General features: G+C 35.1%; 2 protein-coding genes and 1 long non-coding RNA gene across 5 annotated transcripts; 1 reads left to right on the top strand and 2 right to left on the bottom strand.

The window, feature by feature from the left end:
- Positions 1-3,191: 3,191 nt before the first annotated feature.
- On the top strand, positions 3,192-5,446 carry LOC127809486 (gibberellin 2-beta-dioxygenase 6-like). Its single transcript, XM_052348316.1, has 3 exons — positions 3,192-3,757; positions 3,899-4,220; positions 4,937-5,446. Exons 1-3 carry the CDS (start codon positions 3,192-3,194, stop codon positions 5,171-5,173), a joined length of 1,125 nt encoding a protein of 374 aa, XP_052204276.1. The 3' UTR covers positions 5,174-5,446.
- On the bottom strand, positions 3,260-6,395 carry LOC127809487 (uncharacterized). 2 transcript variants are annotated; one of them, XR_008025118.1, is made up of 4 exons: positions 6,216-6,395; positions 5,676-5,802; positions 3,871-4,261; positions 3,260-3,769 (listed from the first exon to the last, which is right to left on the bottom strand). It is a non-coding gene; the product is annotated as an uncharacterized LOC127809487 (long non-coding RNA). The 2 variants fall into 2 exon arrangements; XR_008025119.1 differs by lacking the exon at positions 6,216-6,395 and adding an exon at positions 5,945-6,183.
- Positions 6,396-7,712: 1,317 nt separating this feature from the next.
- On the bottom strand, positions 7,713-10,096 carry LOC127809423 (uncharacterized). 2 transcript variants are annotated; one of them, XM_052348185.1, is made up of 3 exons: positions 9,954-10,096; positions 8,954-9,538; positions 7,713-8,595 (listed from the first exon to the last, which is right to left on the bottom strand). In XM_052348185.1, exons 2-3 carry the CDS (start codon positions 9,455-9,457, stop codon positions 8,155-8,157), a joined length of 945 nt encoding a protein of 314 aa, XP_052204145.1. In that variant the 5' UTR covers positions 9,458-9,538; positions 9,954-10,096; the 3' UTR covers positions 7,713-8,154. The 2 variants fall into 2 exon arrangements, with proteins under 2 accessions (XP_052204145.1, XP_052204147.1); XM_052348187.1 differs by lacking the exon at positions 9,954-10,096 and having other exon boundaries at positions 8,954-9,558.
- Between the last annotated feature and the right edge of the window lie 5,669 nt (positions 10,097-15,765).

Below are 15,765 nucleotides of genomic sequence, written 5' to 3'. Positions count from 1 at the left end.
ATAAGATGTTTCACATTCAGAACCTATAGATGAGGTTATGAGTCTAATATAAATTATTATCCCACCTATTTGCCATGCAGTAATAAAATATTAAGTGTTTTATCTCATTATTTGCGGTTGATTATATAAATTTTAGCTCGTCAATTATTTTTATCCTCGTGACCTTATGTCTTACAAGGCCTTTATAACTTAATATACTTAATTATTTTGCACCAAGTTTTTTTTTTTTTTTCTTCTTTTTCCTTCGGCTCCTACCTTTATTACTAGATACTTGTTTCATTCATCTACTATTCTCATTCTTCCGTCTCCTTTATGTCTATTGTTAAATTATTATTTCATTCATCTACTACTTGCATAAAATTTTTATTGATTTCTTTTTTTCATGATCAAATCATCTTATTGGATCTTACCTATTAAAAACAAGTGAATATTTGTGTTCTCTTGAACCAATCCCATGATATTTCCTCCCTTGAAAACTTGTTCTTTGTGGGCGTGCCTACCAAAAGTAATAATACTAATTGCTGGTGGGCAAGGACAAGCATCTTTCCCCATAGAGAAAGTGATGTTTTTGGCTTGTCCTAGGGGACATTTTGTAGGGTATGCCTTCCTTAATGTATTGAAGAGAGTATCAGCTTCGCCTAGCTCCTTTAAAATGGTCAAAGTTATGGGATGAAAACATTTTATAATCTCCGAGAACAAATTCCCTGAAACGGTCATATGTCCTTCCAAATGAAGCTGGTTTTGGTTCCCTCTATTATATTTCTCCACACTAGACACTGGACTCGGGCATGTGTACTGGTTAAATATGTATCATTAGGGCAAGGTCTCCGCGTTTAGGGTTATCATTAATTGACTCGATTATCTAAAATGCTGCTGCTGCCATTAGACTACAAGTTTGAAATTTGTATCCTTCCAATTAACTAGTGTCTTAATATAAACTTATGTTGCCATCCCCACGGGTGATGGGGTCACAAATGTGCTGAATTTCTCTCATCCTCGGACGGCACAAGTTGTTAAAACATTGATGCTTAGTTAGGGGCGGCACTCACTAATCTTGTTGAATCCAGCACAATATTAATCCCCTCCTTGTCGCCTGCAAAAGAAAGCTATTTAAGATTGGTTCTCATATTTCCCCCCCCCCCCCCCCCTTCACCTTTTTTTTTTTATTCTTTTTTCGAATATGCCCGGAATGGAATATAGAATTTTTTGGTAGGATTTAAAATGTTTGATGAGTTGAATAAAGTGGTTTTGAGTTTATTGATTAAGCTTAGGTATCGTGATAGAAATAGCAAAGTTCTAAAGAGTAAAAACTGACTAATAGCAAAGGAAATTGACCAACAATATCTACAACAGTTATCCACAAAGGTGTTAATACATAACAAACAGATAAAATGTTTGATGAGTTGAATAAAGTGATTGTGAGTTTATTAATCGAGCTATATATATATATATATATATTATGATAGAAATAACAAGATTTAAAAAAGTGAAAATTGACTAACATAACAGACAAATAAAAGGTTTACTGAGTTGAATAAAGTGGTCGTGGATTTATTGATTGAGCTTAGATATATATATATATATTGTGATAAAAATAATAAAAGCTAAAAAAGAGAAAATTGATTAATAATAGAGGAAATTAACTAACAACATTTATAATAATTGAGTAATGTTTTCTTGTTCGGGTTTGATTTGATGAGAAAGGAAAGAGGGGGTGAGGTCCATACCCCCTAATGTTATTCATATTGGACAAACGTTATGTTACTCGATGCAGATGACATAATAATTTTATATAATAATTATTTATAAAAAATAAAAATTTATAACCAAAAATTATGGAAGAAATTAAGACATTTGTGCTATTTGGGTGGATTACATGAATAACTGTACAGTCCATGGTATTTTCAAGGGTACTTTTAAGAAGAGTACAAATGGAGGAGATATCAAGGGAGTGACGGTGGGTGCTGCTCCATCGACGGTCGGTTCTGCAGGAATGGCTTCTGGGACTTGGGTACGTTACCAAGTCAACTTTGGTGGGCTCTGAAGCGATCTTCTTTTCTCTGAGCTTTCTGGAAAAGTAAAAAAGGTTAAAAAGGCTGTGCTTAAGCGAGCAGCCATCATGCAATGAATTGGGCGCCATTTGGCTGCCAGCATTCGTTCACATTTGACGGTGAATCCCATTATGAATCAATCTCTTGGGCCATTTTGTTACTGAAACCTTTTGGGCTAATCAAAGTCAAACTTGAATAGATTATATTAACAGGTTGGTAGAGATAACAATACTCATGTTAGGGTAGTTCTATGCTTTATTGACTAACCAATCAGGTTAACAACCAATCAACGGATCAAATATGATGTTTCTTAATTCATTTGAATTTTGCGACCTAGTAGCCTTGAGTTAGCCTCTTACCCATTTTTTTTTTTTACAAAACTTGCATAAAAGATTTTGGGCATTTTAAAAATATAATTTATCATTTGGAATTTTGATGGAATAATTCTTTTTGCTGGTGACATCAATACTCAATAATAAGTTACATCCATTGCAAAAGTCAGAGGAAGTGTAAAGGCAGAGAGAGAGAGATCATTAAGCACCCAAAAGCAATTCACAAGTCAAAAAGCTATGAATCTCACTGGATGGTAAATCTCGAACCCTCCTTGCCCATAAATGGTCTAAATCCATCATATTTAGAGATTTTAACCTTTTCTTTATGGTGAAGTATGGTATATAGCTTCTAAGTGGTTGAGTTGAGAGTGTGGTTGGTTTATTTAATTATGGAACAAAAAGATAAAATTTGTACAATCAATCTACGTAATAAGATTAGTGCCCAGGATAACAATGATGATGATGACTAAAACATATATATATATATATATATATCTAGCCTTCACCAAAAATATCATTGTTATATTTGCTTTGATCGTATAATGTGTCAAGTTGTGTAAAAGTATCAATTTCATATTTGTATATCTAATTATGTATATATGGGTAAGTATGTATATTTCAAGGTTGAATAGTAATGGTACAAAAAACAATTTGGCAGACCTAGTCCATCATACAGAATTTCATAAACAGACACTACTCCCCTGGAGACAATTGTCACAATTTGGTAGCTTCCCACTTGTCCTCTTTCCCTTCGAGTCTGTCCTCTGTTTCCTTTCCAACCGTATAAATACCACCCCTCTTCCTCCACATGCTTCTCCACTACACAATCTTTCCATTTCCTTGTGCAGAAAAAAAAAAAAGGAAAAAGCTTCATCATCTGCAACTCTCTTTATCACTCACCACGAAAACAGCCATGGTTGAATCAACTCCTCCTCTACTCCATGACTATGGCCAACTTCTGGTCCACTCCGGCCAGGACTGCGCTGCTCGGCGCAGCAATATCTTCAGCCCTGAGGTGGTCATGGCGGAATGTGAGCTGCCATTGATAGACCTCAGAGGTTTAAGGAGTGGTGATGAAAGGGAGAGGGCTGGTTGTGCTGCCGCCATCTGCAGAGCCTCCTCAGAGTGGGGATTCTTCCAGGTGATCAACCATGGCATAAGCCCTGAACTCCTCAGGAGGATGAGGAGGGAGCAGGTGAAGCTGTTTCACGCACCTTTTGAGAGGAAGGCCACCTGTGGGCTCTTGAACAACTCTTACAGGTGGGGGAGCCCCAGGGCGACTTCTCCCAAACAATTCTCATGGTCTGAGGCTTTCCACATTCCCCTAGCAAAGATCTCAGAGGAAGCCTGTTATGGAGAGTTCAGCTCTCTGAGGTACTTGCAATCCTGCAAATACAAATACAAAATGATGTTTCTATAAAAATTTTGCAAAGAAAATCATATCTGTATAAGCATTACTTTTAATTGAGCAATAGAAAGATACTAACCAATGGGAGCCTCTAATGGGGATCTCAGGGGGGTGATGGAGGAATATGCAGCTTCAATGCAAGGGCTAGCAAGGCTGCTGGCAGGGGTTCTGGCGCAGAACTTGGGACACCAGAAGGGGGTCTTCGAAGAAAGCTGTGATGAAAGCACCTGCTTCCTCCGGTTAAACCGCTACCCGGCGTGCCCGATATCGCCCGAGATCTGCGGCCTGGTGCCCCACACTGACAGTGATTTCCTAACAATCCTTCACCAAGATGAAGTGGGCGGACTTCAGCTCATGAAGGACTCCAAATGGGTGGCTGTCAAACCCAACCCAGAAGCTCTTATTGTCAACATCGGAGATCTTTTTCAGGTAATGCCCACAAAAACTCTCTTAAGGTTGCCTCCCCATAACTGCAAGAAGGAAAATCACATGCCAACTGAAGTTCTTAGAATTCATATCCGGACATACACACGTACGCACAGAGAAATAACCAATCGGCATACTGCCCCAAAGCGGCTTTGTTTGGTGCTGTTTCCAAATCATCATAAAATAATAATTAAAATGAGCATATAATACTATAATAACAATAAGGATAGCAACAATAACAATGACAACAGCATGCATAATTCATTCTTCATTAAAGTAATTGATTTTAGTCAATTCTTGTTTGTGAAAGGCATTTTGGCATGTTGTGCTTGTCCAGAGATGAAATGAACCTAATCCCTCCTCAAACATTGTGGCTTCACCAACACGGTGCACAATTTATTTGCCAGTACAAACTCCTATGCATATATATACACACATATATATTGTAGACGCCGCTTCTACACATAAACACAAGATTTTTATTATTATTATTATTATGTCTAGAACAACTTTGTTCCTTGTCAATTAACGACACCATATATTTTGGCACTAATGTTTGTCTAAGCATGCCCCAGTCGTTTGTGCAACATGTCCCAAGTCAATAACTGTCTCTGCTTATTTTATAAATGATGGAGAGGAGGAGGGTCAATCACTAGTAAAAGCAGACAGATTCTTACTGTATTAGCATCTGTAAATGGTAACAAATAAACATATTGCAGGCATGGAGCAATGATGCTTATAAGAGTGTGGAGCATAAGGTGATGGCCAATGCTAAGGTCGGGAGGTACTCAATAGCCTACTTCTTATGCCCTTCTTATGAGTCTTCGATTGGGAGTTGCAAAGAACCATCAATTTATAGAAAATTCACGTTTGGAGAATACAGAGAACAAATTCAACAAGATGTCAAGATGACCGGCCATAAAGTAGGCCTTAGAAGATTTCTTCTTAATTGGTAGAAGCAATGTCGGGAGTGGTTGGAGAAGAAGAAAGATCAAGACAGACTCAGCTACCCTAAATCTTTAGGACACACCATCTTCTATTTCCAATTATACTGTCATATACACCCTTTGAATTTCCCCAAATCCCAACATGTATGAGAGATTAGCAAACAGTAAGAGTGGTTCCTGTGGAGAAAAACTTAATTTTATAAGTTGCACAGAATCTGAAGGTTTTGTATTACCATGTACCAAAATCAGTGATAAATAAATAAATGATAGCTCCTTCCTCTAAAGGTGTCTCCCTATGTACAAAGTTGGTAATAGTTTTTTGGATTGGTACCATATGACTAGTGCCTTCTATATTTAAAATGGTTAAAAATAAAAGATTATTTAACTAGCTAAATACAAGCATAACATATTTCAGACATGCTTCATCAATACTCATCCTCAAGGGAAAAAGCAAAATACTGGCAAGGACAAAAGACTAGCTAACTAAATGAATAACAAATTTCAGGCCTACTTGGCTCAGCAATATTAATCCTCGTGCGAATAAGAAAAGAGCAGTGACCAATACTTTTGCCTTCCATATGCTAAAGAGAATTAGATTCTCATCTCAGATCAGCACAAGAACAAAAGCGTGCAGCAAGCTGCATTGAAAAACCAAAAGACAGATGCAGAAAGAATAATCAGTGAACGCATTTAAAGAAAGTTTTCTGAATGAACTCTTCTTTTAAAGAGAAAATTTGCAGCATAAACAGAAAGCCAGCAGAAAGATATCAACTGCAATACCATCCTAAAAGTTGAAACAATCAGTTTTATTTTCTGATTCTGAGTTTGTGCAGCTTTTAGAATAAATGAAACATGTATGAGAGAAATGGTTATTCTAAAAGAGAAACAACTCAGAATAATTCAGAACAAATTCTCTAGGCTTTGAGAGCTCATGTGATGGAACAGTTAGTCACACTTATAATATAGAACACCACAGATTCTCCACTAACCTTTCCGCACACATCAATAATATCAGGGTAAATGTTCTTGATAAAAGGGGAAAAACATTAACCTTGCAGTATTTCTGGCTAACAAAATGTTTCATCCTAACTAAGCAAAAGTAGGAATCATTCTCTCAGAGCAATCTGGGCTCAGTTTGGATCTTTTAAAGAAGTTAAAAACGAACTCTGAAGAACGGGCTGAAGATTTTATTGTTGTGAAATGTCTACTCAAACAGCACCATACGTTGAAAGTCAAGCTTATAGTTTCAGGGCCTCTTCCAATCTGAGACCAACCTCTGTTGTTGTTTCATCTTAATTTGATTTCATTAATACAGCGAATAAAAAATATATAAATGCTATAGCGACAACTCATTGCAACAATCTTCCAGTGAGTTCCAACATCTAAGGGAGAGTTAATAATTTTCAAAGACAGCTTTTACCAGACTATCTGCTGTCTAAAAGGAGGCGCTTGATCGGCTTCTAGATTTTCATGTATAACTTTCAAATTGGGAAAAAATTGGCCATTGCTTAAATAGAATAAAGTGCAAATATATATTTTAACCTCTGTATTTATGTTTTTTTTTATTTAGACATTCAATTTTTTTTATTGTTTCAATTACACCTTTATTGAAATTTGTTGAGAATAATAAATTCAAGAGTATAATTGAAACAACAAAAATTTCAAACGTGCAATTGACTCGAAATTACAAGTTTCAAGGTATGTTTGAAATAACAAAAAATTTCAAATGTCGAAATAAAAAATAAAAATAAAAATGCAAGTACAAGAGTTATGTATTTGCCTAAAATAAATGGTCATCTTAGTCTTCGTGGCGACTTTGTTTGGTTTGTCAGCCAGCAGGCAGGCACCGTATGTGTAGTACTAGTATATGTTACAGAACCACAGTGCAGAATAAGGCTCACTGAAGGTTCAACATCCACCACTGTTCTCCATATCTGTCCAGGATACACTTCATGTCGACAAATCTTATCCTCGGAACAAACAAGCAAGATAAAAGTTAAAACCTTAACATAATCATTATGGCCAAGCTACATCACATTGCAAATACATTTCATCCAAGGATCAGGTTGAGAAAGAATTTCATGACCATTACTTTTGTCACTACCTTTCCTCACCCCCCTGTTTTCCAATATAAAGGTGAAGACACCGTGTTCCTGATGAACTTGCCTTCTACATTTTTGGACATATACCACTTTGTCCAATTGATTGAACAGCTGGCATTCAGATCATGGAGCAGAGAGAGTTGGTTGAAGTGCTAATCGTCCAACCAGGGAAAACCACCAAGGAAACGCACAATTATAACAGTTCAAATCACCATAAAATAAATAAAGTATAGGAATATTTAGCCAAAAAAAAACCAAAAAAGAGTAGTATAAGACTCTATTGTATGGACCCCATGACAAGGTCATAGATTTATTCAATTTCTACATTCATCAATTCCAACCCTGCAAATACAAAATTATCCTGCCAAATTCATTAACTTAAGAACAAGACATAATTGTCAACACTTACTTGAACATCAAACATGCTAAAATCTCTAAGCTCCAGCTAACACCAAATAATCCTTCCTTACTTTTTAGTTTTACTGTTACACATTTTCAAGTAGCTAGAAAATTAGTACATACAACTATCTCAATTTTTTTCTGGGGCAACAGCCTTTGTAATATCAATTCTTAAAGATATTTTAATTCCAATATACAGAGTAACAACTATTCCATGTGCATCAGCATTTTCCATGATATACTTCCATCCAGCCAATCGCAATGCCTCGTAGCTGTACAACATGAGAGCAAGGATTAATTGTAGCCAGTGGATGGATGATAGATACGTATAGGGAACATGTATCTCTGGTTGGAATGTGACAAATACCAACTAAACCAGATGACTAGTTCACGAGAATCAAGAAACAGGAGAGTCCAGTAACTCGAAAAGACAATATCTCCATTTTCTGCTTTTCTGTACCCCATGGTTTACTCTAACAGATAAACCATTCAGTCAAGAAACATCGACACTTTGTCCCTGAGACTACTTTTCTTCTTTGTCAATGGGACTACTTCCTCTGTAGTGGTATTGTTCTCTCTTTGTTTTTTGCTCTGAAATGCAAAAGTCATTTCCGCTTTAAAAATTTCAAACTTGTTTTCCTCTGCTGGGGGTTTCTTCAGCAATGGGCCCAAAAACAGATCCAGCATGTCTTGAGCAGGGTCCCCTGTTCTATTGAGATTAGCTTCAATTGCTCCACTTGCCAAAGGTTCAGATGAATTAAGAACAGACATTACTTCTTTGTCCTTGGGTGACCTCTCGTTGCTTTGAGGTGCGTCAGGGAGCCCTGCTGAGCCATTTGCTGATAAGGCAGTATCTGCTACTCTTTTTTCCAGTTCCTCCTCTCTAAGTGGTAACCGTGGCTGCTCCATGTGTTCATCAGTTCTAACATACTGCACAAGAGCAAGAGCAACATGAGAGTTCCTTATATTTTTCCTGTTTGAGTCACCCTTTCTATGGGGCAAGCCACCAGCTCAGCCTGGATCTCCAAATAAAGAGACTTTAGTTCAAGTCCCATTTAAGCTACCCATTAAAAAAAAGTCATCATACCTTTACAGAAAATGAAGTTGTGATCACATAGCATAATTCAACCTATCTAAACTCATCACTTTTTAGGTTATATACAACTCTAATATCATACTTGACACTGCATGTGAGTATGAAAGCAATAGTCTGTTTTCAAATATTGAAATATAAAAATAGAAAATTTTCTTCTTTTCCTATCAATAATTGGGGAAGAGGAGGAATCACCTCTTGTGCAATGCTCATTAAATCTTCCACAGTCAATTCACCATCGTCTTCACCTGGAGATGAAATTTCAATTTCTTCACTACTCTTAGACTTGCTCAATCTATTGACTCTTCGTCGATTTTGAGGAACAAAATCCTGAAATTTCTCCCCAATTCTGCTGCATCTTTTCTTCTGAACCACAGGTTCACATGCTTCATCATCGTTACCTGCATCTTCTTCTTGATTTAGTCTTCTCCTTTTTTGTTTCCTTGTCATGCATTTTTTCACTGAACAAGTTTTCTCTTCTGCAGTCTCTCGCTGCTTCGAGAGAGGAATGGCTTTTTTAATCTGTTCACCCCTGGCTCTGCACTTGGGATTCGGCTGAACAGATTGAGATACTATCCCTTCTTTCACATTCACGTTCACGTGTATGTGTTCTTCTCCACACTCACTTACTCTGTCAGCAGCAGTAGCTGCCAACATCCATGGGGGCAATCGCCGCCTCTTACCCTGGCCATCATCCATTACTGATAGATTAATACGTTATCAACAGCTTTTGCTATCTCCTTTCAGTTTCAGATGATCAATGCCCAACAACTTACCACTCTGCACAGAAACAGACAACCCCTTTGGTTCCTCAAATAAAATCATTCTACTTCAATTAAACTAATTCCAATTCTGTAATCAGCTAACCCAACGTTCCCACAGGCGCAACGCATAACAAATTGACGATCTCCCAAACTTTTATTAAACATATATATTTGAAACAAACTACTAAAGCTACACTTTCGCATTTCTTCTTTTATTTTTCAACCAAACAAATTCATTGTTCAGTAACTCCAGTTCATTACGGCGGTTATAGCGAACGCATATCAATAAAACACAGTGAACATATCAAAATGAAGAACTTTTGCTGTAAGAATAAACATTTGGATTTGTCACAAAATTTGACCATCATTATGCGCTGTGATGGAACGAACAAACAAATGGAATAATGAAATTCGTTAAAGTAGTGAAGTACCCGTTGATAGGGTTAGGGTTCTCGGTGCACAGCCTGCGATCTCCAATTTGAGCAGGCGAATGAAATGCATTTGGCGATCTGCGGTTTTCGATAATTCAGGGATCAGATGATCCGTACGATTTTTCAACCCGGCCCACCAGGGCACCACCTGAAATGGGAAATTACACTTCACACCCCTTATGGTTTTATTTTTTGCTAACACAGCCTCGATTTTGTTTAAAACACATGATCCCTTCCTAATTTAAATTCGAAAAATTACACTTAACACACTGCCATCATCTCCCAGTTCATTTAAAAGGGTTACATAATTTCACTAATCATGCTATGTTAGGCCATTTTTAATGCATAGCAAATGCATAAGGTAAATTTTTGCCAAGCCAAAATTTAAAAAATAAATTATCGAAAATTATCTTTAACGGGCTTCTCTATTTGCTTTGTTCATTCCCTAATTTTTATTAAACTTTAAATGGCTCGTTAGAATTGATGAGTGAAAACTTATTCCTTATTGTATTTGTTCCATTAGTTTTTTGTTGCAGATTTGAAATTTGAAAAAAATATTGACGACAAGCAATAGAAGCGGCTACCAGTGATGAGGAGTAACAGCAGCAGCAACAAAGAAGAACGAGTGAAAGCAATGGAGACCAACAGTGACGATGAGCAAAACAACAGCCGAATCTGGTGTTGGCAACGAGCAGAACGTCATTTTCTTCGAGCTGAACGAATAGCAAATCAAGGAAATGATTGTCTTATTCGGGAATTTTTTGTGGAATTTTTTTTGTGTATTTAGTTATTGATTTTGTGTATGTATATGCTTGATTATTTTATGTATTTAATTATTAATTTTATTTATGTGTGTATTTGATTATTTTGTATATTTAGTTATTAATTATGTATTTAATTATTGATTTTGTGTATATGTTAAAATTATAAATAAAGTAAAATAAATAAATGAAATAGGAAGTGAAACATAAATAAGAATAGAGAGTGGGGTTAAAATACGTACAATTTTTGAGGCAAGTCAAAAATATAGAATAATTTATTTATAATATAATAGAGAATGAAATAGAGATGTTGGTTGGAGATGGTTTTAGTTTCTATAATTAAATATTGATGCAACAATTAGAAACAACTAGTTATTGACTCATGCGATGCACGAAGTACAATATCTAACAAAAACATGTATAAAATAATAGTTCAAAACATAGAATGCACATTACATCAAATTTAATATACTATATGAATTAGTGAAGAAACAATAATTTTATTTCGTTGTGATTAAAGTAAATTTTGGAAGACTTTTTTGTATACAACATTTTGTGGTCAAAGTTGTTTGTTCCACCCTCTTTATCACATATTGACATCTTCAACCCATTGCGACTTGTGACTCTTGATATTGCAACGTACAATTACCCATGACTAAAAACATGTTCCTTCAAAAAAGACATACATGGGTCAAAGACTGGCCTTGAGTCTTATTGATAATCATAGCATATGAAACAATCAAGGGAAATTGTATTCATTGAAATTTGATGGGCAACTTTGTATCGAACGGAGTCAACGATATTATCAAAATGAACATTTTATGCCCTGCATTAGTACTCGACAATATTGTAGCCTCCAATACATGACTTCCAAGTCTTGTAACAATTAGTTTAGTCCCATTGCAAAGTTCGACAGTATGATCAATGTTCCTCAACAACATAACCAGAATACCAACCTTTAATCTCAACTCGTGGTTAGGGACACAAGAACATTTGATGTTGTTTAAAAATTATGTGGAATGAAGATCTTCCAACAAATCAACATTTGTATTTGACCTGTAAATCGTATCTAAACTAAAGTATGTCATTCCTTCACAATCACTAATAGAAACTATGTAATCGTTGACAGATTCAACGACATCCAATGTTAGTGCAAGAATGGCCCTACCTTGCAAGTAGAATGTATTACCAACGTTGTTTAAAAACGATGGATAAGTGATCTCAACAATCAATTCAATCATACTATCAGACTCATGTATCAAAATATCATCCAGTATTTCTACAATTGCATGTCCATCATTTCAGCCACCTAAAATCCCGTCACATATGTTTGATATCCATTCAGAAAATTCTTTCAAGTCAACACTGTTGGTCCCTTAGAGTATGACCACTCAAAAGGGGGGTGAATTGACTGATTAAATTTTTTCTCAATTTTAATAAATATTATTAATTAATGATTTTATTGAAAAATATATATTTGATAAATATAATAAATTATATTTTAGATTAATAATAAATGTAAGTCACAAGATATAACAAAAATAAATACAATGAGACACAACACAATTTATAGTGGTTCGGTATCTTCACACACACTTAATCCACTCACCCAATGTTTAACCACTCTTGGGGTTCCACTAAAATAATTTCACCAAGATTTTCACACTAGCTCATATTGAAAATTAGATACACACCTAGATTACAACGGGTTTTATGCAACCACTACACTAAAGTTTTCTTTCTAGTTTACCTTAGAAACTAGATTCACCTAGATTTTAATGGTTCTAGGAAACCTATATAATCTACAATAGTAATTTAAATGTTACAAATAATTTATCCACACTTAGACACAAATAACCAATTAAGAACAAATTATACAAGACAATAATATTTAAATAAATAAATTTGTAACCTCAAATGGAGAAATTCGGATTTGTCGTATAAAACTTGAAGAACTTTTATTCTCTTGCGTTGTGGCTCTTCGATGCATGTGCAATAATATTTCGAGAGACTTGGATTGCTTGGATGCTTTGCTTGAGAGCGTTTGAAAGCTTTCAGGTGCTTTGAATATGCAATAAAAATACTTTGATTCTCAAAAAAATGAGTTTGAGGGGTATTTATAAGCATTTTAGCCACTAAAGAAAAGGTTCATATGAAGTTTGAAATTCAAAAAATGTTTAGGATTTCTCAAATAATAAGAAAATATGTCTCACATTTAATTCAAAATAAATTTACTTTTTGCATAAGAAATCAATATTTGAAAATTCAAATATAAACTTTTGAGACATAAATGATTAAAATATGAAAATATGTCTAAAAATAATCTCATTTAATTCAAAATAAATTTACTTTTTGTATGAATAAGAGAAAACATGCTTAAAAATAATTCTCATTTAATTCAAAATTTAAAAATTCAAATATAAGTTTTTTAGACATAAATGATTAAAACAATAAAACATATCTAAAAGTAATTCTCTTTTAATTCAAAATAAATTTAATTTTTCATGAGTAAGAAAAAAATATTTATATCATAAAAATATATTTTTTAATTATCAAAACTTAATTAATATGAACAAGTTGGCTCAACAAACACTATGATCGCTATCAATGAGATTTTGGAGTCTCATATTTTTTGTCAATTTCAACACCTTAACAATGTTGCCACAAATAAAATGAATTAATTGTTACATGCACAATATCTTGCCTACTACCTTTCGGTATGATTGGTAAAATCTGCTTAAAATCCTCACTAAACACCACATTTTTTCCTCTAAATGGATGGTCTAAACTTGATGGATTTTTGAATTTTATAATATCTCGCAGACTTTTATCAAGCACCTCGAAGCAGTATTTGTGCATCATAGGGGGTCATCCCAAATAATAACCTTTGTCTTTAATATCAATTCAGCCAATGGATTCCTTTGTTTAATGTTACATGTGGAGTCTTCGATCGGATTGAAAGGGATCGTAAATCTGAAATGGGTTGTTCTACCATCGGGCAAAAGCAAATATACAATTCCACTTGATGTCATATTTAAGACAATTTCCCCTTTTAATTGCAAACATGTAGAAAGGATTTTCCATACAAATGTTTTCCCCCATGCCACTACATCCGTACAAAAAGAATACACCACCTTGATCAGACTGAACAACACTCGTTATCGTATCATAAACATTTTTTTGCTAATCTGTCAGTTTGGAAACAAACAACTTGTGATATTCGATAAGAGACCTTCTATCATATTGCATCTCATCATGGATACGCCTATTTTCTGAAAGAGAAATGTCGACCTCGTACGAGAATGGCATTGATTTAAATTCACGAAGACTCTTCTTTCTGCTACGCAATATCTTTTCAATCTCCAAAATAACATAATTTTTCAGTTCTTCTTCACTCAGTCCCAAATCTGTGGCCATTTAAAACAACCAAATAAATAGTTATAAATTTGAAACATATAAGTAAAACTTGGACAACATACAAAATTAATACAAACTAATTTTTGCACAAGTAATTTGTGATATTAGTTTTGGTTGGAAAAAATAAATCTAAAACTTCTCATCAACATGTTAAGAGATATTAATGTTGAGCCAAGTTGCTTCAATCAACCTATTGTGTATTTTGATGTTTAACAAAACATAATTTTAGTAAAACTATTTTTGGTATAGTTAAAACCCCTAATGGATTTTTTATGTGTTATGTATTGTATTATCAAAATAAATCTTATTTTTCTGAAATCTGGACTGAGAGTCGACTCCCGGTGAGGGACAGTCTACTGTAAGTCAAAATGACAGTCGATTGTGGATGTGCATCAGTCGATATAACCGAGCATTGTTTATGCAGAGTCGAGATAACCGATAGTGGGTTTTGGCCAGTCGACTGTCGAGTTGACTGTTGGCCAATGGGAGTCGACTGTCTATGAGAAAGTCGACTGTGGGTTGAGCGAGAGTCAACTATCAGCAGCGAGAGTCGACTGTGGGTGTCGCAGAGTCGACTGTCAGTTAGAGCAGTCGACTGCTAGACTCCAACGGTCGGATTTTTGGAGCCGTTGTAGATCGTTTTGGGAGCCTCAATATAAATATCAAAAGGAGAAATCTTGAGAAGGCTAATGCTCTACCATTTCCAATCTTCCTAAAGCACACCCAATCTCTCAAGCACTCAATCAAAGCAATCCAAAGCCCAAAGAGCTTCAGAGATCTATCCATTGGAGCCTCAAGGCAAAGAAGAAGTTTTTTTTTCTTATTGGTAACTTGTATCATTTCATTTTGCCTTGTATATTATTCTTGTATTGATATCCATTGTAGTCCAAGTGTGTTGGACATATGATTGATTTATTTGTATTAGATTATGGATTGTGAGTGGCATCCTAGAGCCCAAGTAATCTAGGTGTATTATTGTGTTGTATTAGTTTTCGGGGTGAGCTAAGGGGAAACCTCGGGGTGTACAAGTTTGCTAGGTGTTCTTGTGTGGAAAACTAGTGGTGGTTTTAGTGGAATCTCAAGTGTCGGTTTGACCTTGAGAGAGTGGAGTAGGTGTTAGATACATCGAACCACTATATATCTTGTGTTTATATTGTGGTTGTCTGTGTATTTATATTGCTATCATTTCCAAATAACATATATATTTATAACAAGTGTGTTTTGTGTATAAGAAAATCTCAAGAGTTTTAAAAAGGAAAGAATCGATTTAATAAGTTTTTAATCACTCAATTCACCCCCTCTTGAGTGGCCATTGTGTGTGTCAAGGGACCAACAATTAAGATCATTAATTCATAAAAAATCACAGAGTATCTTCATGAGCTAGAACATTCTGCTGCCTATGAAGAATATCATCAGACAGTAACAACCAGCATTGTTCCCAAACATATTTAGGTCTTGATAAAGAATCAAATGCAAACAATGTTGTGAATAGATTTCTCAACGATTGCGTTGAACCCCAATGACTTGCTTCAACAATACCGTCGATGTATTCTTTATTGTCATCCAACAAACCCAGTGCATAGCAAGCATCCCTGAATGAATCATACTGCACACTGTTAACACACCTGATCTCT

This window comes from Diospyros lotus, chromosome 9, assembly GCF_014633365.1.
Source record: "Diospyros lotus cultivar Yz01 chromosome 9, ASM1463336v1, whole genome shotgun sequence".
Taxonomy (NCBI): domain Eukaryota; kingdom Viridiplantae; phylum Streptophyta; class Magnoliopsida; order Ericales; family Ebenaceae; genus Diospyros; species Diospyros lotus.
The sequence above is the reverse complement of the archived record's forward strand: the minus strand, read 5'-3'. Positions and strand labels throughout refer to the sequence as shown.